The 27,335-nt window shown below is 36.9% G+C and overlaps 2 protein-coding genes, 1 long non-coding RNA gene and 1 other non-coding gene across 13 annotated transcripts; 2 read left to right on the top strand and 2 right to left on the bottom strand.

Annotated features, from left to right (window-relative positions):
- The first annotated feature begins 654 nt into the window (after window positions 1–654).
- tpd52l2b (tpd52 like 2b) lies at window positions 655–15,676 on the top strand. 10 transcript variants are annotated; one of them, XM_046869871.1, is made up of 9 exons: window positions 655–1,098; window positions 2,587–2,738; window positions 2,845–2,993; window positions 9,515–9,562; window positions 9,980–10,081; window positions 11,426–11,452; window positions 12,351–12,395; window positions 12,661–12,709; window positions 14,063–15,676. In XM_046869871.1, exons 1-9 carry the CDS (start codon window positions 1,080–1,082, stop codon window positions 14,147–14,149), a joined length of 678 nt encoding a protein of 225 aa, XP_046725827.1. In that variant the 5' UTR covers window positions 655–1,079; the 3' UTR covers window positions 14,150–15,676. The 10 variants fall into 10 exon arrangements, with proteins under 10 accessions (XP_046725827.1, XP_046725828.1, XP_046725829.1 ...); XM_046869872.1 differs by having other exon boundaries at window positions 656–1,098; window positions 12,354–12,395; XM_046869873.1 differs by lacking the exon at window positions 11,426–11,452 and having other exon boundaries at window positions 662–1,098.
- A 3,159-nt stretch (window positions 15,677–18,835) lies between these two features.
- On the bottom strand, window positions 18,836–18,907 carry trnae-cuc. The gene has a single exon. It is a non-coding gene; the product is annotated as a tRNA-Glu (tRNA).
- Window positions 18,908–19,178: 271 nt separating this feature from the next.
- On the top strand, window positions 19,179–21,074 carry ppdpfb (pancreatic progenitor cell differentiation and proliferation factor b). Its single transcript, XM_046870191.1, has 5 exons — window positions 19,179–19,346; window positions 19,944–20,030; window positions 20,131–20,208; window positions 20,482–20,575; window positions 20,685–21,074. Exons 2-5 carry the CDS (start codon window positions 19,976–19,978, stop codon window positions 20,800–20,802), a joined length of 345 nt encoding a protein of 114 aa, XP_046726147.1. The 5' UTR covers window positions 19,179–19,346; window positions 19,944–19,975; the 3' UTR covers window positions 20,803–21,074.
- A 221-nt stretch (window positions 21,075–21,295) lies between these two features.
- On the bottom strand, window positions 21,296–27,335 carry LOC124399323. The gene is made up of 4 exons (XR_006928199.1): window positions 27,193–27,335; window positions 23,187–23,293; window positions 22,921–23,028; window positions 21,296–22,293 (listed from the first exon to the last, which is right to left on the bottom strand). It is a non-coding gene; the product is annotated as an uncharacterized LOC124399323 (long non-coding RNA).

The following is a 27,335-nucleotide window of genomic DNA, read 5'->3' as shown; positions in this document are numbered from 1 at the left end:
TGGTTTGCAACAATGTTTAGGTAGATGGTAGGTGTCAAAGTAGCATCCACATAGATGCCAGGACCCAAGGTTTCCCAGCAGAACATTGCCCAGAGCACCACACTGCCTTGAGAACTTCTCAAAGAGCATCCTCGTGCTATCTCTTTCCCAGATGATCGATGTACACTCAGCTGGTCGTCCACACGATTTAAAAGAAAACAAGGTTTCGTTAGACCAGGCCACCAGGCTCCGTGGTCCAGTTTTAATGCTCACGTGCACATTGTAGACGCGATTGGCACTATTCTGGGGTCAACATGCTCACTCTGACCGGCCTACGTCTGCATAGCTCCATACACAACAAGCTGCGATGCACGGTATGTTCTGACACCTTTCTACCTTAAGCGCATCAATAAGCCTTGACCGCCCATGACCCTGTCGCCGGTTCACTGGTTGTCCTTCCTTGGACCATTTTTGATAGATACTGTCCACTGCAGACCGGGAACACAAGACCTGCTGTTTGGGAGATGCTCTGACCCAGTCATCTAGCCACCACAATTTGGTGCTTGTCAAAGTCACTCAGATCCTTATGCTTGCCCATTTTTCCTGCTTTCAACTCATCAACTTCAAGAACTGGCTGTTCAGCACTTGCTGTCTGATATATCCCACCCCCTGACAGATGCCACTGTAACGAGATTATCAGTGTTATTTCCTGCACCTGTCACTGGTATTAATGTTACGACTGGTCGGTGTATATAGATAATATGTATAATATTATTGTGTGACCTATATCAGTAAATGTTTACGTTTTTTTTCTTTTTTCTTTTTTTACGTTTGTTTTTGGGGAAAAAACGTCATCAGTGAGCGCCGGAACAGACGGAAGAGAACGGCCCTGAGTGTAGTGATCTGGCTGTGGTGGCTGCACACGGTTGTTGCTAGTTGTGTATTTCGGTAGCCGATTTCTGGTTTGAATGTTGTCGATGCAGGTGTAGTCGTTCTACGAGCAGATATTTTTTTTGTTTGGAAAACAAAATAACATTATAACTTGTCACTTTCGAAACTCTTTTTAACGTGTACGAGCTCCTTGTTTTTGGTTCGACGCCATGGATTCCGCCAGTCAAGGTAAACAGAACCAATACAACCAGTCGTGCTCTATTGCTGATTTGGGTCACAATCCTGAACCACTTCTGTCTCTTTTTGTAATTGTTAATGTGTCGTTTTTGGTGTATGATTTTCATGATTTTGCCTTTTCCAACCTGCAGTGTTCGATTATGAAGGAAAGAACAGGGCAGGGCAGGGTAGACTATCGGGTTACTGCAAAGAATATAAAAAGCCTCACTGTGAGCTGGAAAAATGACCTTCACATGACGTGCCCTCTTTATAAATACACAAAATCCAAACAGTTATGAACTATAAATAATACCAGAATCTGGTGTATGGATTGCTGCTTTTTTAATTTGAGTTGTTTTTCATGCATTTGACAGTGTCAAGAGTCCAAAGCAAACCAGAGTAGTAGACCTACTTTATTATATCCATATGCAGTGTATATATAATAACAAATATCTCTTTATAATAGACACACATTATTATAACATGTTCTACTGATCAGTGGTTACATTTTGGTTTATAGTTTCAACTAGATGATTTGCTGGTGGCCTTTGGTGAGGGTGTGGCAAGTAATCAATCATATGCTGCCAGGCATATTGTAGCTAATGAGTATTTTTTTATGTTAATGTGCTGAAAATTAAAATGAATGTGCTGAAACTTTTATATAATGAATCCTAGTTAGACCTAGTCTTTGCTGTTAAAGTGTAAACGTATTTTTTTTAAAGTCAGGAATATCTATATATACAAATATCTATATCTAAAAGTCTGTAGAATGCTTTCAGACTGCCAGTGAGGACTTGCTGTATCTTGTGAAAGGACACACACATACAGAACCGCCGAGAAACGCTGTCCTGCTAGTACACTGATCTCCGCTTCCCCTTTCCCGCCCCTTGCCTGGCTGAATGGTGCCATTGTGCTCCAGAAGATTGTGGGTAAACTTCATGAGGCAAATGGCAAAATGCAATGGTGTAGTGAGTAAACGCCACTTATGTCATGCCCCTGTGAAAGACACACTTTTTTTGTGGCAATAAATGAAGAGTATGCAGTTCTGACAAAATCTGCATACATGAATGCCGCATCTGTGAAGGCACAAGTGCACGTTCAGCACATTTGACATGCACCTCCTGGGTTGAGGGTTCGAATCGCACTTCCTTCATGTGTGTGCAGACTGTATGTTCTCCCTGTTCTTCAGAAGTTTTCGCCAGCCTACTCCGGTTTCCTCTGCCGGTCCGGTGTGTAAATGGGTATGTGAGTGTGATTGTGTACAGCGATGGGTTGCCACCCTGTCCAGTGAGTCTGCCACCTTGTTTATTCTTCTGGAATATGCTCCATTCAGAGACCCTGTGTCGGTGTGACAATCCTGAATAATCTTGTCGGCCATCTGAGTAGATTCAACAACACATTAACAAACGCTGCAAAACTGAATAATCTGCTGTATTTATCTTCCTAATTAATTTGTGAACAAGTGCATGTGTGTTTCCTGTCACCTATTTACAAACACAGATATCAATCTGAACTCTCCAAATAAAGGCCTTGGCTCAGGCTCTCTATCAGATATGCCAGCGGAGATTGGTGCATCTGCTGAGAGTCCAGTAACACTTCCTCCAGGACTCACAGAGGAGGAGGCAGCAGAACTAAAGATTGAACTCACCAAGGTATACAACACCACTACAGCCAGAACTCATCCACTAGTCTTCAGGTGGGGTTTGTTGTGTTTTTTCTTTGCATGAAGGTTTTTTTTTTATTTTTTTACTATATCAGGTGGAGGAGGAGATTCAGACTCTTCGGCAAGTACTAATGGCCAAAGAGCGCCACGCGTCCGAACTGAAGCGCAAGCTTGGCCTCAGCCCTTTAAATGAACTCAAACAAAACATCAGCAAAGGCTGGCAGGACGTGCAGACCTCAAACGCGTGAGTAGAAGATGCTTTTCGTTCGATCGCTCTTTTGCCGCTTTTACCAAATATGTATACAGATCTTTAATAAGTGACGTTTGTAACACGCCGCCTCCTGTTCCATAAACTTCGATAAGGTAATACAGCTTCCAGCACTTCCCTCGCTCTAATCTTGCATTCTTTTCTCGCTCTCTGTGATGTCAGAAATTACCTTTCTCTTGGCACATAAAGTTCCAGTCTCCTGTCATTATAGATGAAAGCTTTGAGTGCTTTAGTCTGATCAGCTAAAAAGGCAGCAGCACTGTGCGAGTCTGGAATGAGTCAGAAGTGAGTCAGCCATAATTGCACTATTGCTGTGATTGAACTTTCATTTCCTGACTGAATCACTTGGTACCAAGGTTACATTTGGCATCCGTTGTCAGCATGTGTGGTGTAGATCAGGATTTTCCGAGATGTTAACTGATGAACGTGTACTCTCATGTTTTTATTTCATGTCAAAGCGAAGTCAAATGAAATCATTCGAACTAAACACTGTGTACTTTTAGCTGCTTTGTACACGATCACTAGATATTATATAAAATCTCAAGCTTTGTCTATGCTGCCATGCCTTAAATACATCGAGTATTTTCATAATCATGTTTTGATACCATATCCTAATGTTGGTCATGAAAGTAGTGATGCGTAGTAGTGCTCGACGGATAGAAGACACACGTATAGGGTCAACTTTAGATCTTTTGAAATGTACCAGGCCTTCTAGTATCTGTTATTAGTCATTGTCCTATAAATGCCCGGAAAAATTAAAACTTTAGTTCGTTAATAATTGCCTGACCAAATGAATGATTGCTAACGATACCACAGCACTCTTCATTTCAATAATCAGAATATGCGCATTAATTAAATCCGGCTGTAACGTAAATAACTGTTATTTATAGATGCATAATTTAAGCTGTTAACTTGAATGCAACATTAATATACACATAACATAAACCTAATTATAAATTGGTTCAGACTTCTATTTATGGCATTTGGCAGACACCATTATCGATTGTTACGACTTAGTAGTTAATAAGTAAGGGCTTTGCTCAGGGCCCAGCACTGGGGCATTAGTGGTCTTGGGATTTACTTTTAATTGCTGATATGAAGCATTTTGTAGTGAAGCTTTTTGTTAGGAGACATTTACATTATAGGAGGATTGCAGGGTGTTTTGTAACATAGAGACATAAGTAATAACAGGAAAAAATTTGATTAACAGTAAATGTAACTATAAATGGCTAAAACCTGATCTGTCATTCATGAATATTGTGCCTTATCCTAAATTGTTGTGTGATTAGAGGAATAAAATCACTTTGGGCTACTTTTTGAGGCTTCCAATTTGTGTTATTCTTTAGGTAAAGTAATGGAAGTGCATTTGTTCATTTTTTGTTTTCTAGCGAACTTTTAAAAAGTTGCATGTATTCAGTTTTCCCCCTCTAGACTAAAAGTCATTGCACACTGATTCTGAAGGTTTAAATAGTACTGATGGAATCAGATGCGGTTTAGTTTGTTTGTTTACTTTTGTTCTTGCGTCTTCTGGTTGTTAAAGCTACTTGTCCACCAGACAACTACCAATTTAAAGAAATAGCCCATGTGAGACAGTTCATAACCTCATGTGTGTTTATAGCTATGTGAGAACAACTGAAAAACTGTGCCAGTGGAACGAGAAGATTGCAGGATGTGAGCTGTGAGTCACCGACAGTTTTGGCACGTTTGCTGTGTGTGTGTTCAAGTTCCCTTCACCGATGTGTAATACTGGCTCGCATTGTGCAGCATGCTTGACGACATGTCCATGTAATGAGTCTTTTTTTTTTATTTTTAAGGGTGTGTTTTTTTTTTTACCTATAAAAATCACTAATCTTGTTCCAATTCTAGAAGGTCTGTAATGAGTGTTTTACTTCTGAGTGTGTTACATTTTCTAACTTCAGTGGACATCAGGGCAAAGCAGCCATCAGAATTGATTCGTTTTTATCGTTCTGAAATGCTGGATCGGTTCATTTATATCTGTAGTTTCCACCCTGCACTCTATTCTTCTCTCAACCGTCATTGACCCGCATGGGTTTATCTTCGCGCTCAGCGATTGGGACAGTTTGTTGTGAAATCCTCCACATTTGTGTAAGACAAAAGCTTTGTGTCTTATGTTTTTGTTTTCTGGCTTCTTTAACAGTGGGTGTCGGAAACACTGCCTCGCTGTCTGGCTCAATTATGTTTACTCCTCTGTTTAATTCCTTTATTATAAGTTAGATGTCTTTTTAGGGTAGAGTAGGAAAGGGCTTCAGTGTTTTTGACTCAGTCATCAGTTTGAAATGTTTTGGAACAGTTGCAGTGTTTTTTTTTCTTGGGCAAAACATATTGTCTTACAAGATTAGCACACATTAACACTGTATATGTCGTTGTGTAACCTTTGCAGTATAAAATCAAGATTTATGTACATAACTTATAATAAGATATTAATCATAAAGATATTCATGGACTATTGAATACTGGTACATGTGCTTATTCATACAAAAATGTCCAGCCAATCGTACTATCTTACATTTTTGTCACAATGTTAGCCCCAGACAACCTAATTCTAGCATCTGCTGTTGTAGCTCATCCACCTCCAACACCATGTGTTGTGCATTCCGAGATGCTTTTCTGTTCACCACAGCTATATAGGATGATTATTTAAGTGACCCTAACTCTTCTGTTAGCTCAAACCGAACTGTCATGAGCAAGTTTCCGCCTGCACACCGGATATTTAGCAATTACGTCAAACGCTGAGGAAAAAAAACACTAGACTATGTAGTAAATTCCCAAAATATTAGCAGTTCATTAAATACTCTTGACATTTTGAAGGTGATGTGTGTGAATCTAACCGAGCGATAGAGATGGTGTGTATCTGTAACTGATAAATAAATGTTGCCTCATGGACATGTCAGCATTAGTCCGTTTTTGCTTGTTTTTCAGGTAAATTGCAGGTTATTTCTGGTGGACTAATAAAACATGAACCGACTTGCTGTTGTGTTGAACAGATAAGTGCAGAATGTGGGATGATGATTTCACTTCTATTTCATAAATAGAAGTGTGTTGGTGTTATAATATGGGATAAAGTATTTATGTAAGGTGTTATTATCTACTCTTCTAACAAAAAGGGTCATGACTGTTTCACTTTTAAATATTTTCTATATATTTATTGCTATGGTTAAATAAATGGTTCCGGTCATGATTTTTATTTTCAGGGAAAACTCCGGTGTGTCGCTGGGTTCACATTTAGCTTAAGGAGAGTTTAATTGAATTCTGTGGTCATTGTGCAGGTCGTGGGTGTGTATTTCCCTGAACGCTTTTGCATTATTCTCTGTAGGTATCTGCCTTCTCCTAGCAGACTGTCACCTTTTTTCCGGTGGCAGTTGTGTATATATATATATATATATATATATATATGTGTATTCATATTCTTTGGACATTCGGATGTATGGCCGTCTGTTTGTATGATTTGCTGGTGTGTTTGAATAATCACCAGTTTTAACATTTGTCAGAAGAATATTCCGATATATTGAAACTTGTAGGTGTCTCAATGACTGCACGTTTGCCCGGTCATGTGATGAGCAGAATGAGCTCAAATAATCAGCCTCTTTCAACAATGTTTGACAGCTGGTAGGAGGTGTTTATGGTGATAGAATGTACCTACTGTACATGATGACCAAACATGTAAATTGTGCCTTCATATCGTTCAATTCAATCTATTTAACAATGAACATTGTCTCAAAGCAGCTTTACACAGATAATGCGGTGATAAAAAGTGAATATGTTCTTTATAAGTGTAAGTTTGTCCCTGATGAGGGAGCCGGTGGCGACTTTGGCAAGGAAAAACTCCCCGAGATGGCATTAGGAAGAAACCTTGAGAGGAACCAGACTCAAGAGGGAACCCATCCTCATCTGGGTTGCACCAAATGTCCATTTATTAAAGATAAACAATGTTGAGGTGTGCAGTGATGGTGATCAGATGTAAACTGTAGTCCTGTGTCAGTGTAGAAGACTGTTGACATTAACCAAAGTCCAAATCCAAATCATTAGCAAGGCAGATTAGCAACTTTTTTTTTTTAAGGGGCATCTTAGAATTACCGTTTTCAAACAGTTTGAAGATTAATTCAACCGTTCACAGATTAGCAAACTTCCTTCTCTGGTGTCATAGCTGATGGTGTCATTTCTCTATGTCATGAGGTTTTGTCATTAGTGCTTCAGAAAACCAAACTGCCAAAATTCTGTTATAGCTGTTTACATGAAAGTATGCACATGAGTGCTCCAGAAGTGTATGAATTTTAGAAACGGGTATAGAGTCAACAGAGGTATGAACAGGTATAAAATCTTCTTTATTATCTAATCTTGTTCACATCTAAAAGTTTCGAGACTAGCTCTGTTTTTAAGAAAGTACTTGATTTATCTGTTACCACACCATTACCTTCAGAATAGTCTCATTGCACAGCAGTGCAGCTCTCCCAGCATTCCTGCCACTTCTGGAATTATGTCCTGGAAGTCTTCTTTTCGAAGTGTGTCAAGCACCTTCTGCAATTCGCATTGGATATCTGCAATGGGGCCAAACAGGTGACCTTTGAGCTGGATCTTTATCTTTTGGAAGAGGGCGAAGTCCGCAGGAGCCAAATTTGGCGAGTAGGGTGGGTGCGGAAGTGAGATCATGTTGTTTCCCGGTGAGAAACTCATGTGTGAGGAGAGCTCGGTGACGGGGTGCATTGTGGTCGCTGTACATGATGAAATTACTGACATGGTAAAATACATGGTTAGAATAGCACCAGTTGTAGAACTCCTGATGTACACAAGATGAGGCCTTTTAGCACACTGATTTATGAAGGTCGGTGCTCCCTGTGACTGTGCGTTCAGTTTCGCTCTGCCATCTGTTAGCCTTTTACAAAACTAGGCTTAGTATTAATAGAAAAACTGCCTGTGCTAGTAGACTTATGCTGCTTTTAATCCCTTTTTTTTTTTTGCTTTGCTGACTCCATGAATTCCTCTTTATATATACTGTGTATAAAGGGCTGCAACTAACGACTATTTTGATAATCGATTGATCTGACGATTGTTTATTATGAATTTTTCTTTTTTAATTATTAAATAGTTTTACAAAATGTAATTTGATGTTTTGCTCATTATACTATATAACACACACATGCACACACACATTTTTATATATATATATATATATATATATATATATATATATATATATATATATATATATATATATATATAAAATTATATATAATTCAGGGTATTTATGTATAAAAGTGTACTTAAAAATGCAAAAGTCACATATTGAATTTAACTCTCATTTTTTTTTATTTATACATTTAATAAAGCTTATCGTGGCTGCTTGTTGGGTGCATGGGTGTGAAAGATAAAGCAATTTGTCTAAATGAACATTCGTATTGTTTTTAATGATAATTGCAGATGGCAAGTGGACAACCATGCTTCAATAATTAATATAAAATGTAATACAAAATTGTTTTGACAATTTCTGTGTAAAACAATACACACATTTTGTTTAGCTTTGAAGATATTAGCATCTAGAATATATAATTAATGTTGTAGTAAATGCTATAAAAAGAGAATGGAACGGAGGAATGCAGCAAGCTAACAGACTTGATTAAAAAAAGAGAACAAATATGCATTAGTGTACAAATGCATAAGCATTCGCTGTATATTTAATCGTTTACTGCTGCTGGTATTTGCTGCTTTTAGATTTTGCGTTTGTTCGCACCGTTTAAATCGAACTCATCGCTATGTCGCCAGTGAGCTGATTGCGCTACCTGATGCTCGTGAGTCACGACAGAACAGATCGAGTGCGACTGTCCCGAAGTTACAAACGAAGTGTACACAATAGCACTTCATTAAACTGTATCATTTTCACATGATTAGGATTATACGGTTTTTGCTTACCATGCTGATGTTTCGCCTTCATCCGTGACTTGGGACGTGCAACTTTTTCCTGCAGCCAGTCGACCCTGTACTCTCGGCATTTCGCAAGCGGCTGTGTTACCTTGCCATCGCGCTAACCCGTAACTTGAGCAGCCCAACAAATTTCATTATCCATTATTACCGATTTTAGCAATTAGTTGTTGCAGCCCTGTGTGTATATATACAGTGCGTGTGTATCTTCAAGTAGAACTTTAACAAGCCATAGAACTTTAGTACACAGTTTATGCAGATTTTGCACGTTAACATTAATTTTCTCGAAGCTGCACTACTTAAATAACAGCCCTGACGTCTGCTACTTCTATGCAGCACCTTTATTGTCCGTCTGTTTTTTTGACGAGAGTGCAGTACATATGGTCCCTTGTCATATCTTGCGCATGTATGTTTGAATTCTTGTCTTTGAAACCATGTTTATTAGTGATTGTTCAGTTCCAAGTGTTAGAAACAATGCTAGTTTAACCATGCATGTTCTGAAAGCCCACATACAGTGTCTATGCTAGTGGAAATATGAACACATTCACCCTGTCTATTTGTAGATATCTTTCAGCCTCTGCCACTCTGGATGACATTGCCAACACTGAAGTGTGAGTTTTTCTTATTTGGTTTGTTTGAATTCTTTCTGCTTTTATTTTGTTTGTTTGTTAGGTTTTTTTGTGCTTTTGTCTCCTTGCAGTAGTGTTTTCTTTGTCATCCTCTCAGGAAAAAGTGGAGAGAGTTAGAAATGCTGTGTCATACTGCTTGCTGGGTTTTTGGCCTTTTTTAGAATTGCCTCATGTATAAACGGCTTGGGGTTGTAATAAACACCGCATCAGTTTGTCAAGTTTTTTTTCTTCCCCAATTTGGATTAAATGTACTGGTTTATGTCTGCTACTGCAGGTGTCGGCGATTTTCGTACCTTCCCCAGTACACTTAATGCGCTTTTCCGTTGAGCAATATGTAAAGCAGTCATTCTTCTTTGTCTTTTGCTTTTCTTTACTTATCCTCTTTTTGTCCTCTTGCAGGTACAAGAAGACTCAGGAAACACTGTCTCAGGCAGGACAGAAGACCTCAGCAGCCTTCTCCACTGTGGGCTCTGCTATCAGTAGAAAACTAGGGGACATGAGGTAACCCATTAGTGCAAAATACATGAACATGCTCCCATTATTTGTCTCCGTCTCCGTCATGGTGATGACCTAGCACTGCTCCTCCTGCCCCGCATTAATATTCTTCTATTCTGTTCTGTCTCCTATTTCAGCCCCACTGTGCAAACATTGTCCATTTGTTCGCTTACTCATCTTGTTTGTCTTAAATGCTGCTGCCTGCTCTTGTGTTCCATTAGTGCTTCCTCTTTCACTCTGCCCTCCTCCCTTCACAGTGCCAAGGTTTCTGTGGCTTTGGAACTTCCGTGCTTTGTTCTGTTTTATCCCGTATATCTCCTCAGCAGTGGGATTTATTTAAATTTAGCCACCAAAACACCACTTTGTAAGGACCGACTTCAGCAACCAATAAAATAAAAGTTTGGGTTTAAATTGTATTTGCCGAACATAAACCTTCGACTAATATCCATGACCCATGCCCCTTGATTAAATATGTAACTAAGCCTTTAGAATGTGTACTTTTACCTTGTCACACATTTTTTTTTTTTCTTTCCCTATACCCATAATCCAAATACATGCCAATATGATGAAGAGAGACCTTGGCCAGGGCTCAGTGTAAAACCTGATTCTGGTTTGTGTCTCATTACATGAAACAGCGAGTCCCAGTCAGAGTCTTGTCAGGGAGTTGAAAGATGAAAAGGTCGTAATGAAAATATGAACAAGACCCCTCCCCTTCTAATCATAAGATATGTCTTGGCAGTTGCCTTTAAAGGAATAGAGCTTGTGAACATCAGGCTGGTGACGTGGCTTATTTCAAAGCCAGGAAAATTTAAACAGAAGCAAAGTAATCAAAACAAATGGTGGCGCGAGATTGCAAATCATCATTTTTTTAAAACGTTATATAATTATTCCAGAATGATACGGCACAACGGGTAGCGTCAATGAGCAAATCCATTCCAGTGGATCCATTCCAGGTGTGTTTTCACCTCATGCCTAATGTTGGAATAGTCTCTGGATCAACCAGGACCCTGACCAGTATAAAGCACATACTGAAGAAAGAAAGAAAGTAAATAAAAGCTGCATTTTCATAATGGCTGTGATTGTATTGCATATTCCATTATTCATTGTATTTAGTATGTTTCAACACCTGTACTCATTTCTCACTGTCAGGATAAAACTCCTTACATTAACAATGTGTTAAGATGCTGGATGGAATTTGCTCAATCGTTTTTTTTTTTTTTATATACCTGCTGATTTTTTGTTCATTTGTTTATCTGCTTGCCTTTTTATTGCCTGATGCCCAATGAAAATCCCTGATTGGTTGTGATTTCCCCCCTTTCCTTTCAATCGCTGCACCTGATTGGCCCACAGAGCGCTGCCTTTCTCTAGCTCCTTTGGGTAAGCTTGATTAGTTTTGATTCAGCGAGAAGAGATTATAGATAGTGTTAATGCTTAAAAGTAAGAATTACACCTGGTGTAAAGCAGTAAAGTGAATGTGATGTCAGGAATAAAATACGACAGGATGTGCAGTTATAAGGGGTCATTGTGTACAGCCTAAAACCAGTGATTTCCCTTTAACTGCATAAACTGAAGTGCTTTAATTCTGAGCAAATTGCCCCAAAATGTGTATTAAAGAGCAACATATATATATATATATATATATATATATATATATATATATATATATATATATATATATATATATATATATATAATGCCTTTGAACTATAAATGGATTTTTAATGAAGACAAGAAGGTATTATAATAATAATAATAATAATAATAATAATAATAATAATAATAATAATTAAAAAGACTTGTACAGAGCATTTCAGCATCTCAATTATTATACAATTAAGTCCCTGTGGAAGAGCTGTTAATATCGAATCAGTAATCGATTAAAACAGATGTTTCAATTTAAACACCTTCTGAACAGTAAGAATTCAAGTCTTGCGGTTGTACAAATGTATATATGTATATAATGTATAAACTTTAGCGATTCGTCATTTTTAAGCTCAGGCACACTATACTGCTATAGTCCGAGGTTAATATGGGCTGCAGGTCATATCTCCAGCTGCCTGCTTCTGCATGATGGATATAATCTGAGTCGATCTGCACTCAACATTTTGGTGCCAGACAGATTTGTCGAAATAATCACTTCTGGTTGTGAGATTTAATAACGGATTTATGGTTTATTGTTGCTGGATGGTGGGTTTTGCTATGCTTCTTTGACACTGAATGACCCTGCTTGCTTGTTAACACTGGCACCTCTTCTCTCCTTTTAATGCTTTCAAAGTAGCAACTACTCCATTCGCCACTCGATAAGCATGCCGGCTATGAGGTAAAGTATTTCAGGTCGATTCCAGTATTTAAACCCTTCTTTACCATTTGCTATTTGGATTTTGTGATGATGAAATACAGATGATATTACAGACTATTAGTGTTTTAAACAAAGTGTTCAACTTGGAATGGTAAATACATTGTGATACGAGGAAATGTCTGTAGATATTGTAAAAAATTTTTGTGTGCATGTGGATGAGAATACAGTGTGTAGCAAAATCTGAGCGATTGAGCAATAACGTCTGGCTTTTCCGCATTTGTGACAGGAACTCCCCAACTTTCAAATCATTCGAGGACAAAGTTGGAAATCTTAAGGTAAGGCTGGGCCTTATTTATGGAAAAAATACACCCTGAATTACTTATACATGTACGGCATAATCCAAGACTAGGTGTGCATTACACACATTTAATGTACAAAGTGGAGACAAAGAACCATCTGATGCAAAAACGTCTTGCATGGGAAAAAAAGTGACTGGAAGGATAAGAGAAAGTTGAATTAGTTATTTTATGTTAAGCTAGAATTCTGCCCACTCCGAGTCATACAAAAAGTATTGAGATCGGATCATATTTTTAAGAACTATTTTCCTTGTGCTGTTCCATTTACCAATTAAGATTATCTTCTTCAGTTTGTCTAATTCATTTTGTGCTAATAGATAATTGGGAAATGTTTTCACTCTGTATGCAACGTCATCTCTACCTATAGCAGATGTAGTCTTTTTTTAGTCTTTTTGGACTGTCCAGGACACTCATTTCCTCACCAATGCACTTCACATCCTGCTTGTCAGAGCCATACATTGTATTTCCTTTATATATAATTAATGCATTTATATAGATGTGTAATCTAATATTTAGCTGTTTCTGAGGACTTTTAAATTGAGCTCTGTTAATGGTTAATATATTGACATCGCTTCCCTTAATGACAATGTTTTAAGAGTGGACGATACAGTTTTATGACTAATAATGTGGTAGCAGTCGGATTTTCTTATTTATTTGCCCCTCCATTGAACTTGAATAACATCCGCTATTCGTGTAACTTCTTTTAAGAAGATTCAACTTTTTTGTTTCCAGTTAATTTGTTTAATAAATGTTTTTAAAAGACGTTATTGGAATAGCTTATGTTATTTGGGTTCAGTTCATGCTCAAATATGATTGAGGTGCAAATAAATAAGAAACATTTGACAGATTGCTGCCACACTGCTACAGTTATACTTCCATCAGCACCATTGTGTTTGTCAACACGTCTTTCTCTGGCCAGCCAAACCAAGTCTCTGCGGTAAATCCACACAACTGCGTCCCTCCAGAATCTTTGATGTATTCCTTAATTCCTTAAATGTCTCCACTGCAATGTGCGTTATTGCATTTTTCACTAATATATGAGCAAATGATGAGCGAGGATCATTGAGCTGTTGCTTTTTAGTTTCCAGCAGCTAACAGGAATCCTGTCCATTTGAAATCAGTGAATTTTTCCTCATGATTAAACGAAACCTTTTTCCACCTTATATTATACAGCAATCACCAAAAAATTGCAAAACTTCAGACTGTTTTTTTTCCCCCTGATTGGAATCTGTTTTAGCTCGGAGGTTTTACTCCCCACTTCATTAAGATCATTAAAAGATTAGTTGGTGCGTTTGCTAATTCCAATCTGTGTGTGTTCCCGTTTGTGTCCAGACGAAGGTGGTTGGAGGGAGACCCAACGGCGACGGCCTCCAGTCTCCGACCGAGTCCAACCCTGCGCAGGAGAACGCACCATTCTGAGCCTCTACACTCCCGAACGAACCCTAATCTCATCTGTTTGTGAAGCCTGACCCTCTACAACCGCCATCACTTCTCTCACTCGCTCTCTCTCTCCCTCCCACCTCCAACTCCTCTTTCCACCTAAAGCTTGCATGTGCTCGTCTCACCTCTCCACTCACACCACCGCTTACGTGACATGGACTCATCCCAAAAAAGGATTGTACAAATAAAAAAGGAAAAAAAAAGAAGAAGAAAAAAGTTACGATCATTTTGTATTCTAAAGTATTTTACACTGCTTTGCATAATGTTTTTACATAACCTATATATCTATATATGAATATAAAGAATACAAATAATTATATTTAAACTGTACTGCCAAGCAGCATTCATCAGAAAAGGAGGGAAAGGAGAAGAAACCTGGAGAGGGAACTCGCACAACAGGGAACGTGCTGCAGTTTTCTACGCTGCTCTTCATTAATTCGAGGACTTTTTTTACTCCAAGTGCAACATGAAGCGCCACTTTACAGTACACATGGTGAATGTCTAACGCTTTGTCCGCCTTACACTATCGCTCCATTTCTGTTCGTCGATTTTTTTGCTGGTCGAAGCAAGTCACGTTACGGTTCTTTTTTCTTTCTTTATTCTGTCCTCTTTTGCCTTTTCTGCTCGTTGTTTCTCGTTGTTAATTTGGAGTATCAGTGGGCTTTTTCCGTTTTCGCCTTTGTCCGTTAATATGTCCTTACTTTTGCTTTTATTCCGGTGCTTTGTGCCAGCAAACCGAGGCCATTTAAAGACCTTCTGCTGTTGAAATGAAGAGCTATTTTGCCAACCTGCACTCACACTTACACTAATGTTAAACTTTATTACCCTGTTATAAAAGTCATTTATAAATATAGCTCTTGCTTTAGCCTGCACTACCCCAATGTTTAACATACTGACTGAGACACCTTTTTTTTTTTTTTTTTTTTTTTTTTTTGTGATTTGCATTAAGGTTTATATTAGACTATATACTTGTGTAGTTTGTTCGGTAGCACAGTCACTTTGCATTTCAAAATCATTTATTGACCATTTATTTTTTTGTTTAATTGTTAATTCTTTTAACCCTTTTTTCTATATGTGAATGGGTTGAGTTATTGCAGTAGTTTGCTACAAATTATTATCCTAGACTGAGCTAGAATTGGAGGGATTTATTATATGTTTGTCAGAAATATGTACAGCTATGCTGCCAGTTAAATACAGCAGGGGTATTGGGATTCATCTGCCATTTACAGGGTAGGTAACTGTACCTTTTATGTTTTCAAAGGTGTAACAATTTGAGCATTTTTTTTCTTTTTTGAGAGAGAGAAATGATATATACCTGAAGCTGCATGTGTGTAAATGGGACTGGCTGTTGTAGAGCGCATGAGCACAATATAGCTTTAAATCTGAGATTGTAGCTCAATTGCAAAACAGGTGGATTTGGTTTTCTTTTTAAGGAATTTGGTGGAATATTCATTTATGTTCTTGTCAGTGTTTGTTCTGTTTCTCAATAAAGCATTCCTTCAAATACGTTTCATCACGCCAGTTACTTAGCAATGTGTGTTGCTGACACTTGAAACAGTGGAATTGATTTCATTCCTGCAGTGTGTGTGCATGCATGCTAGAGCCTCTAGATGGAGGCATATGGCACAAACATCAGAGAAAATCTTTGACCAGAATAAAGGTTGAGTTTTTGCTTATTTGATGCATGTCAAGGGCCATTTCTTTTGTCTTTGCTTTACACTGGTATCGGTATTGAGATCAAGAAAAGGTAAATTAGTCAATTGATCCGATTTTCATCTTTTAATCAATGATATTTGCTTATAGATGTGTTCAATTTAGTACATGTTGAATGTTTGAGCACATGTTTCAAAGGAATCAAAAATATCTGAACACTGAACATGTAACTGACAGGGGTTTTCTTGTTACTACTCTCATTTTGAGTCCTGGGTTTCACATGTGATGATTGCATTTGTTGTTTAAAAAAAAAAAAAAAAAAAGATAAACCAACAGATAGACCAAGGCGATGTCTATAGGAGAAAATAGGGAAATGTTGCTCAAGCATTGGTTATAGCCAGTACAACTATTTAAACTGTTCTAACAAAAAATAAAGAAAACACTGGTGTACTAGCAACCAGTTGAAAACAGCTGTTGGTGACAGACAAATTGTTTGGTGAAATGGTGAAATGCCCTAAAACAACAGTCGGTGACATCACCACCAGCCTCCACAGAACAGAAGTTGGTGTATCACAATCCATTATTCAAAGAACAGCAAAAATAAGAGACTATAGAATAACATTTAAACCACTAACCAGCAGTAAGAATCTGCAGGACAGACTGGAATTAAAGAGATGAAGTAAATGATAAGCTAAAATGTGGAGGAAGAAAGGATTTGTTCATGGTCCAAAACATATGACTTCATGGGTCAAGGTTGGTGAAGGTTGTGTCATGGCTTAAGTTTGCATGACTGGTCCTAGCTGTTGTCCTGGGTGAGGGTGTGAATGGCCTTTGAAGAAGCGCCTCGTCGTTCTCTCTCTAGATTGTCTGCAGGTCAGGGAGCTCAGTGTGGCTGGTAAGATCAGCTGACAACAGGACAGTGTGGTTATTTGCATTACTGTAGCCTACGTGTCTGTTCAAGCCAGTCTGGCTATTCTCCCCTGACCTCTACAATCAATAAGGCATTAAGACTGTTGTGTGTAAAAATCCCAATAGATTAGTCATTTGGAAACTCAAACCAGCTCATCTGACATCAGCAACTATGTAATGCTCAAAAACATTTTTTTGGCCATTCTAATGCTTGATGATGACATTTTGACCTGTATTTGTGTGATTTTGTGTTTTGTGGTGCTTCCACATGATTGGTAGATTGAATATTTGCATGAATAAGTAAATGTACAAGGTTACTTGTATATGATGTGAAGTTATACATCACTATGACATGCATGTCAATTTCCTTTATACACCTTACTAACTACCCTTGCCAGAATAGAAAAAATCTCCAAAATTTTCCAAATGATCTCCTTACATTATATTTTTCTTTATGTTCATCAATATTACCATATTGGGAAAAAAATTACATTTTGTGATAGTGGAATATAAAATATTCTTGACAATATTGACTTTTTTTTTTTTTACCTTATATTACATTATTACACTGATTAGATTAAACCAAACAATTATAATAATATATGGTGTTTCTGGTTCAATTATTATCCCAAAAATGTTTTGTGTTTCTCTTAAACATTTTAACAACTAGATTTCGGCTTGTAATTATAATTGGTGGTGGTGTTTGTCTTCTTGTACAATTTTTTTTATTCATATTCTTTTGCTGATTATTATTATTATTACTCAAATGTATGTACATTTAATTAGACAAAGCCTAAGTTTCATTAATACATGTAAACCATTACAATACCGAAAAAAAAAAAAATTTTAATGAGACAATAAAATATCAAACAATCAACTGAATCTTCAGCTCACTTATCTGTAGCCTGAGATATGGTACACTTTGTGTATTACAAAATTATGGTGTGTGTGTGTGTGTGTGTGTGTGTGTGTGTGTGTGTGTGTGTGTGTGTGTGTGTGTGAACTTTCATCTGTACTGTGTCCTTCATCTAAAGTTAGGCTTGGTTTCTATGAACTATCCCTTATCAATGTACCATCAATCAGCTAATGTCCAAATAACCCTGAAATAAACTGGTTAATTAATGACAAGCTCCTCTTATGAATGGAGTCTCTATTTGCCATCAGGTTTCTGAAAAATAGCTTAGCTAATGAACTATGGAAGTCACTGGGGGAAAGTGCATGAATGAAACTACTGTATATAGTGAATTCAGGGGTATTGGGATATTGTGTAAATTGGGAGTGTAAAATTATCTCAAAAGTAATAAATAACAATGTATGATGCACATATACACACTGTTCTATTGTAACAATGAGCAGTAAGTTTGAATAATGTACATATGTTTATAACAATATTATATGCATTATAAAAATGTATTGTTTTTAAGAATTGTGAGAAGGGGTAGATTGAAAGTATGCTGAAATGTTTGTATAAAATATTACATGTATTACTACATGTAATGAATACATATTACATTTTATTAATAGATTGTGTTGTGGGGCTACTGCAATGGATAAATCATGACATATTTTACCTTTTGATGATTATTTGTTACCTAGTAGGAATTTTTGAAAATATGTTTATCCTTTTGGAAATAATTTTCTTGATAAATATTTAAAGTTTTGTAAAGATTAAAGTTGTTTTATAGTCTTAAAATAGAGCAGTGAATTAGATTTTCAAAATCTAGATTTTGTGTTATTATTATTATTAATATTCTTATTGTATTGTATTACAAAACAGTGGTTTGTGGGTGGAGTGTGGGTCTTAAGAAATTTACTCGGGAATATTGCTCAAGTCAGGACTAAATTATAGTGGTTTTAAACATTTATTAATAAGTTACGAAGAAATGTTATTGAGAATGACATGGAAGTATCCTGAATGATCAGCCTTTGTCTATTAAGTAAAGTGTTAGAATTCTGAAGTACACATAAGTTTAATCTTCATTTGAGAGTACTTAACACCTTATTAATAAATGTGAAAAATCTAAAAGATATAAAATCTTTAAATTAATTAGAAGTACAATTTGACCAAACTATTGATAAAATAATAATAAAAAAAAAAAGATGTTCCCTGACCGGGAATCGAACCCGGGCCGCGGCGGTGAGAGCGCCGAATCCTAACCACTAGACCACCAGGGAAGCTCTGTTGGGTAGACGAAAAGTATGCTTATTATTAGTAAAATAAAACTATATTTACGTGGCAAGGCAAACATTTAATTTGATTAAAATTAACTGAATTGATAATTGCTTGGTGACCAAACATTTTTTGTTTTGCTCTCCATATTTTGCGGTATATTCTGTCTCACTTCCAGAAACAGAAACAGGAGCAGCCCGACAGTCTGGTTTAATCCAGTTTTCCCAGAGCAGCGGCCAGTACGGGTGGTGACGTCACAACGCGGTATAAAAAGCCATGCTGTTTGGGACTAGGGCTCAGACAGCATTGCGGTAGCGTGAATGGACGTTGAGGGTTTCAACTACCCAAATCTTTTCAAATGGGCCCCGTCGCCTAGCGTTTCCCCCCTATAAGCCTCCGACTGAGTTACCCAGGGTGCTATAAAACATCAACACCAACAAGAAGGTGAGTGTGGATAGATTCCTGTGCGTGTCTTTTGTTTCTGTACTCGATACAGGTCTATATTATGATTTAAGAGGGTGGGAGTCGTGAGGCGCTGCTGTTTGTTTTATCCTCATGCTAGCTGTCTTGGGGTTGCGGATTTTTTTACTATAGATTCAACAAAAACATTCATTGTAAACGTAGTAACTGCACAATGTAAACATCGAGCTTCGTTAAAATTGTTTAGTTGTGCATTTTCCTTCCAAAAATACAATATTCTCACGTCATATGACATGAGTAAGGGACAGTTACTAGAACCAGCTGGTTTTGGTTGGGGAATTGTTTTGTTTTTGTTTTAATATTTACAGCAATTTTGACACTTTCACGGAGGCAAATATGTCTCTATATATATGGCATTGTGTCTTCACAGGAGCCTGTATTAGATTTGTTCCTTTGCAAGGAAAGTAAACAGTCCTGTCCTGTCCAGAGTCTTGCTGCAATGTTTAACATATGTAGAATGAAAACCACTGCCAGGACTATCAACTGTTTCCTGCTCATTTACAGTGTTTATGTAGACATTGCACATTTCCATTGTTATGCCAACATATTTTTACTTTTCAGGTCATCATCTAAGGCAAGGTTAACAGATCAGCATGGCAGCCATCCCAGCCGGTGGATCTCTCGTAGCTACCCATGACTATTACCGAAGTAAGAGCACCAGCACAAAACACTGGTGTACGTGCAAACACTTTATTGGCACTGAGACATTGAGAACATGCTGTTAATGGGTCCATCTGTGTGTTCTCAGGGCGCCTTGGCTCTACGTCAAGTAGCAGCTCTTGCGGCAGTTCGGAATACACTGGGGAGGTTATTCCACATCATCCAGGTGTGTGTTTCATAATCTCGGTTCCCACCGATCATTTTCCTTCTTTACAGAGGCCTTGGCCACGTTGCAGATTTGAGTAATAAACTTTTGTAATAGCCAGGTGTTGTGAAATTGACCTGATCACTGATTTGGATGTCTGGCTTTATCACTTTTTGGTTTTGCACGTTTCATTGGAACCATTTATCAGAGTTTTATGGTTTGAGATGCATATATATATTTTGTTGTTGGTTTTTTTTATTTTTATTTTATTATAATTTTCTCAATGTTTTCCAGGTCTGCCCAAGCAAGACTCTGGTCACTGGTGGTCCAGCTTTTTCTTCGGGAAGCAGCCTGGTATGGGCTCCTTGGCTGAAGAGTCTCAGCAGAAGTGTGTCAAAAGTTTTTAATTCAATAAACCTTTAATCTAAGCTTATTTACTTGTGAAATCATCTCCCCCTTTTCTTTATTGACGTGATCACTGACTTGACTCTGTGCAGGTCAGGGCTGAGTGTGACTGATGGGCAGGTAATGTGTATTGCTCGGGATATGGTGAAGAGGCAGACCAGTGAGTGTAGCGACGCTGGGAAGTCGGAGGCGGAAAATTCTCAATCTTAAGTCCGTTTAAGGGGACCAACGCTAGGGGACGGGAAACAGCCCTAATTATATTTGTTACTATTGTTTTATTTTCCATTTTATGTGTGGAATAGTTAGATTTTTAGGTTGTTTCCTAACCATTAGTTAATGTTTGGTTTAAAACAAAATGAAGGTATTAAAGTGGTTTTTTTTGTATGTTTTTTTTTTTTTTTACACATCTGTAACACTGTTTTGTTACTACTTTCCACTGTCACTGTGTTCACAGAAACAATAAAACTTTGAACTAGCCAAAACGTTTGTTCTTTACTATTAGGGTTGTAAAAATCTTTGTCCATGTTGCTTACTTTGAGCTGGTATTTGTTTTTTTCTTACAAAATTAAATTGTGTTAAAACATGCCAAATACATTCTAAAAACATTTCACTCTTACATCTTCACTCTTTTTAAAGCTTAGGCAAATATTGCTTTTTTTTTTTTTTTTTTTTTTTGCTACATGTACAATGACAACACTTATGATTCATTTTCACTGTTCCTTTATTCCCTCAGTGAAAAGTCTATTTTTGGCTTGTTGGCAAAATTCCAGATAAATGCAAATCATTGTGTTGATTCAGTTTCTAAGAAACAAGGTTTTTTTTTTGTTTTGTTTTTTTTTTTTTAAATGATTTTTTTTTTTTTTTGTGTACATTCTGGTGTGGAAAAATCACATTGTCTGCTTAGGACAAACATGAAGAGTTTGGAAAAGTAAACAAGTCTAGATGTGTTTTTGTGAGTGGGGAAGTCTAAAAGTGCTGACCAAGACTAATCTAATCAAGGCAGATGGGGGAAAAAGGACAGATTTGTTCATTTTTCTTAACTTGCATGACCGAAGGTGCTTGAAAAAATGGAGCTTGTCCTCACTATTTGTCCATTTTACATAATCTTGAATATAGTTTTCATACATTGTCTTGTATTTCCTCTCATGTGTCACTGCACACTGATGGCTGTGTTCATGGAAAGGGATTTGTGTAGTGTGCTGACACTGTTTTTTTTGTTGTTTTTTCCCTCTCTTCCCCTGTGCTTGGCAACAGGTCTGTGCAATGGAGACTGGGTCATTCTCTGATTGGATGCTGAGGAATGAGGACACACTCCCTACAGTGAGGTTTCAGGAGAACACAAGAGATTTGATCTTGCTCTTTGGGGAAAAATGAGAGGCAATTTTTACGGGAATGCATTATGCCACAAAACAACTGCAGGTCCTTTCGTTCTGGTATTTTCTTGGACCAATGAACTGCTAGGAAAATATTTTCGGTGTAGATCAGCTAGATAAGGTCTTCAATCCCAATGGGTTAGGGGGTTCCAAATAAGAAAGGATATGCTGTGGCTCCAGGAATGTTACATGAAGTCTTTAAACAAGTTCAGATGTCTATTTGATCGCACGGTTCGCAGATCCTTGTGGTTTGGTTAAGGTCGGCAGGATGTTGAACTTTTCCAAACCACACTTAATACCCATCGTCTGGGCACCTGTCCTGACAAACCTGCACAGAGTGGCACAAATATCCATTAACCAGAATCTTGAACATAGTTGAGGTTTATATAATCATTCTCATTATGTTGCATCAAACTAATACACTCACCATTTGCATGTATTTTATAACCCTGATCCAATCCTGTGCCAGCAATGTCATGACTAATCATGCAGATACAGGTCAAGATCTTTATTTAATGTTCACATCAGACATGTGAGCAACAAATGTGATCTTAGCGACTTGTATCTGTGTCATGGTAGTTTGTGGCAGATGGGTGTGTTAAAGTATTTCAGAAACGACTGATCTTGCATAGAGTTTTCTTAGCGTCATCAATCTTCCTAACCAAATGTTTAGGGAGGTTGGAGGAAGCAGGAGTATAATAAGGAAATCACACATTAAAAAGCAAGAACAAGTGAATCTTCACAGAGACAGTAACTTGAGCTCAGGGTGGGGACTGGGGACCATGGAGCTGTGCCGTGCCACTGGTCTCCCCCTAAAAACAAGGGTTCCTTGCTAAAAGCAAAACTGTATGTCACTGAAGCTACTTTAATAGTTCATATTTTTTTTTTTACTCGTGTCTAGAAATTGGCTTATCTCATAGTGAAAAAACTTTTGCAAAAATTCTCTTTACTATACCTTGGTGTATGGAAGCAGCTTTCCAGACAATCACATGCCTTTGCCTGGCTTGTGACAGTTCTCCAGGGAAGCCATACACAGGCTGTAATTTGTTGGTAGAACTGACATCTGTGAAATAAATATATGAATATTATTTTTTTGTTTGGATTCACTTATTGTACAGGGGTTTTTTTTGGTACAGGTTGAAAATCTAAACAGGGACAGAAACTGTCAATCTGGCAACCGTGCCTCTAGCCAAACAAAGTTAAAAATAGCACTGCACTTACTCTGGTAAAAATGATTCCTTGCCAGCAGGCAAGCAGCAGAGTTCACACTGCTCATGATATCTGTGTAGTTCAATAATTGGAAAGACCCAACCCCACCTCTGCAGAACCTACCGTAACACAAGGAACATTCAACATATACGCAAGTGACAGTATCAGAACAGTTATCAGTTAATAATCAGTTATTTTGAGTCCATTATTAAAAGTGAAAGTAGTTAGTCAATAGTTTTACTTACTTAAATGTAATTGCTTAAAGGATTTGACTACAATATCAACACATTTGTGTCAACCTGAATTAAAGTGTAAGTATTATGTTTTAAAGAATGATTTGAATTATTATTATCAGGAAAACAAGAGCACTGCAATACACCTGAACCTGTACAACTGCACATGTACAAACATCATCTAAGCTGAAAAACAGGATGTTTGTCTCTGATTTACTGAAGTGCAATGAGGACAAGTTCCATTACACAGAAACCCCGACCCATGCAAAGCTAAAAGAAGAAACTTTGTTGACATATAAAATAAACCTGTTGATTCTAGACACATGCATCTCTTCTTATCATAAGTGTGTCAAAGGGGAAGCTGAAGCTCTTTACTCGCCCTCTAGCTGCAGCACAAACAGTTCATATTATACAGTTCATCCAAAGCAAAAATGGGATTTTTTTTTCATTATTTGTGTGTTTGTTTAAACTGATGATCGCAACACATCATTATCAAGATTATTAGACTTATTCGTTTTTTATAGATATTGGTGTATTTCACATGAACAGGTTTGAACTTGAGATCAACAGGTTAAATCCACACCTCACTAAACAATAACAGGTCTTAAAATCATCTAAATAATAATAAAAAAAAAAGACATAAAAATCATCTTTATTCTAGTGTTTTGTTTGGTGCAAATATTTGTCATTTAAAAGGGATTATGCATTAAAGCATACAAATGGGCATATTGCCTGTGTTAATTTGCTTTTAGAGATTGTGTGTGTGTGTGTGTGTGTGTGTGTGTGTGTGTGTGTGTGTGTGGTTGGGTGGCTGTGTGTGAATCAGTCATGTATGTATGAATGTGAATGTGCCGTTTTTGTTTTTTTGTTTTTTTCTCCATTAAGGCTAGTCCCCTAATGCCACGTTTGCATGACGATGACTTTACAGTACTTTGTCATCACACTACACTACTATCCGAGCTCTATGCTCAACAATGTGTTTTGTTTGTGTTTAAACGTTTAGGTAGATACTGGGTATTGTTTTGCACACAGTACTGGTAATCCCAACATGCAGATTTCATGGAAAAATACCAAAATATTGCTAATAATACTGATCAAAATGATGTCAGATGACTGCTATTAGTGTGAAAATAATTTCCTCTTTAAAGAAGAGTTGTTTATGGAATTACTGTTATGGTGTCCCACATCTCGATTGACTTGTTCAAGGAGGCAAAGGCAAGATGAACAGGTTTGACATTGAGAAAAGTGTTACAGAAGTGAGGCACAAAGACTATTGTAAACATTCAGGTGTTTTTGTTTCGCTTTTTTTGTTGAGACTCAAGTAATGCTTGACAAATGCCTGAGATAACCCTCTCTGTTTACTACAGATAATCTGCACATGTTCGTACTGCTAGCTGTTTATCTTTCTCCTACTGCATTACCCTGTTATTATACATTCATGCATGCTTTTAGAAAGTTAAATAGGATGTGTTCACTTGTTTTAGCACTTTAGCCAACTCACTATGTGATCTATGTCTGCATGTGCTATTAAACTCTTCTAAATATAACCACAGAGATCATATAGTCCTACTTCAGGAGTGCATACAATGTAAGTTGGTTGAGTTAAATGGTTGTGCTTAAACTGTAGTCTGTAGCCGTTAAACGTTTTAGAGCACTTAAAGGAGAATAGTTTGTACAGTGTCTGGGCCCTTCTCTACCCCTCAGTAGGGTGGTGTATCACTGATAGCTCATCACTGACACTAACATGGTGGTGTGTTTTGGGCGTGTCTATTTTTTTCCCCAATCTGTATTTATCTTTCTCTAACCATTCATAAGTGACAGCTGCTTTTGAGTTGGTACTTTTGTTTTGTAGGCAATTCTCTCCCCAAACAAACATGTCAAATTGTGTAAATGTCCTAGCAATTCTGCTCTGCCTGAGTGTACTTGAGAAATAATATGACCTATACAACAGGTGAATTGAAAAAAAAAGCAAATGATTGTGTAGTTGTGTCTACTAAACAAAATTAAGATCATTATCTTGATCTAATAAATGATAACAGTGCTGTTGTATCAACTGCTCAACATACATGTTCATTTAAATACCCTGCCACCACAATCACAAGATCAGTATTTTGCCACTTTGTATATAACTGCAGGTTATTACAAAATGTAAGGTTCCTCATTTTCAGAAACAGTAGGCAATATTTCACGACTTTGCTTTTGCCTTGATTTTGAAACGCTATATATATATATATATATATATATATATATATATATATATATATATATATATATATATATATATATATATATATTATTAAACTATGGGTGGTTGCATGAGCCATTTCAGGATATGAAAATACTCTTTTATCAATGGAGGCTGAGGTGAATTTTGCAGGGATGGGCAGTATTTATGATACATGTATTTCAAATACGTATTTTAAATATAAAATAGGAATGTGTCGTTTGTATTTGATAGGGTTGATGAAAATGGCTTCATATTTTGTACCAAAATACATTCGTGTTTTTGTATTTTTGTAGTTTAAAAATACTGTAAAATACTTTATAATAAGTCTACATGATACCATCATAAAAATGTGGCCTCTGATTGGTACCTACTCAGTAGTTTGCTCAAAACAAAAAAATCATCCATAGGAAAGAAGGTGGTCAGGCTTCTAGTTTTTAAATAGGTGTCAAATGATTGATAAATAAATATTTTATTGCCGAATATTGTACCCTAATTTAAGTAGCTGTTTAGTAGGATAATGATTCTACATACAATTGCATTAATGCCTGCCTGACGAATAATATATTATTATATTTATGATTAACAATCAAATGATTCATTGGTTAGAAACTAGTTGCAATGAATGCAAGTGCAATCAGTTGTCTTCTTATGTAAAGTAGCCCTTCTTTAACAAACACCAAGTAACTAAATTAGGGTTCAGTTATGAGTTGTTCACAAACTGTTAAATATTAAACTGTTGGTTACTTTAAAAGTAACCTTTATCTGGGAGATCACAGGGAATATAAATGTGAATATTTGATCTATTATACTATACTGGTTGCATATGTAAGATTTACATATGCGTGACTTTGCCAGAGAAAAGCTGTTGCTATCGAACATTGTTTACTTAATCAACTGAGTCAGTGTAAAGGTTAAGGAACTGATCAAATACGCCAATTGATGGGAGGTTTGCGAAGAAATTTCATGATTCCCTAGTATTTGTAAAATACAAAAATACAGTAATTTATGGTTGAAATTTATTTGTGGTTGCTTTATTTTTTTATTCATTTTGATACAAGTAAAGTTAAGCTATTGTCTTGAGAATAATTTAAAGACCTTGTATTGTGTAACATTTTATACACTTGCAGCACGTGTGTGTGTGTGTGTGTGTGTGTGTGTGTGTGTGTGTGTGTGTGTGTGTGTGTGTACTGAGAAGGTCACTTTGGTTTGAGGACTTTGTTTCATTGTTAGAATCATCAGGTGTCACAAAATGAAATAAAGAAAAGGGAATTGCCAGGAGCTTTGGGAGAGACATGAGACTTTGCTAACAAAAATTAATGTAAAGTGTAAAGTAAAAATGGCATTTTAAAAATGTATATGCATTTTGAACTTTTCTTATGTACTGTTGAGAACATTTAGACATTTAGACAGACATTTAGACAGACATTTAGACAGACATACAGACATAGATAGATAGATAGATAGATAGATAGATAGATAGATAGATAGATAGATAGATAGATAGATAGATAGATAGATAGATAGATAGATAGATAGATAGATAGATAGATAGACATACCTTTATGCAGCCTATTAAAATCCTCGAAGTCAATAATCGTTGAGAAGTAGGCTGACTGCTTTCTTACATGTTATAAAGCATAGATGCTGCTGCAGGGAAATGTACTAACATTACAAGTCTCCAGTATCTTTATATAGCCCCTT

This window comes from Silurus meridionalis, chromosome 16 (assembly GCF_014805685.1).
Source record: "Silurus meridionalis isolate SWU-2019-XX chromosome 16, ASM1480568v1, whole genome shotgun sequence".
In the NCBI taxonomy this organism is placed as follows: domain Eukaryota; kingdom Metazoa; phylum Chordata; class Actinopteri; order Siluriformes; family Siluridae; genus Silurus; species Silurus meridionalis.
Note: the sequence above shows the minus strand (reverse complement) of the source record. Positions and strands in the feature narration are given on the sequence as shown.

Coding starts and splice junctions, on each gene's coding strand:
- tpd52l2b (XM_046869871.1), top strand. Junction 10,082..11,425: donor AGAAAACTAGGGGACATGAG/GTAACCCATTAG, acceptor ATTGGCCCACAG/AGCGCTGCCTTTCTCTAGCT. Junction 12,710..14,062: donor ACAAAGTTGGAAATCTTAAG/GTAAGGCTGGGC, acceptor GTTTGTGTCCAG/ACGAAGGTGGTTGGAGGGAG.
- ppdpfb (XM_046870191.1), top strand. CDS start 19,976: ATGGCAGCCATCCCAGCCGGTGGATCTCTCGTAGCTACCCATGACTAT. Junction 20,031..20,130: donor TACCCATGACTATTACCGAA/GTAAGAGCACCA, acceptor GTGTGTTCTCAG/GGCGCCTTGGCTCTACGTCA. Junction 20,209..20,481: donor GGTTATTCCACATCATCCAG/GTGTGTGTTTCA, acceptor AATGTTTTCCAG/GTCTGCCCAAGCAAGACTCT.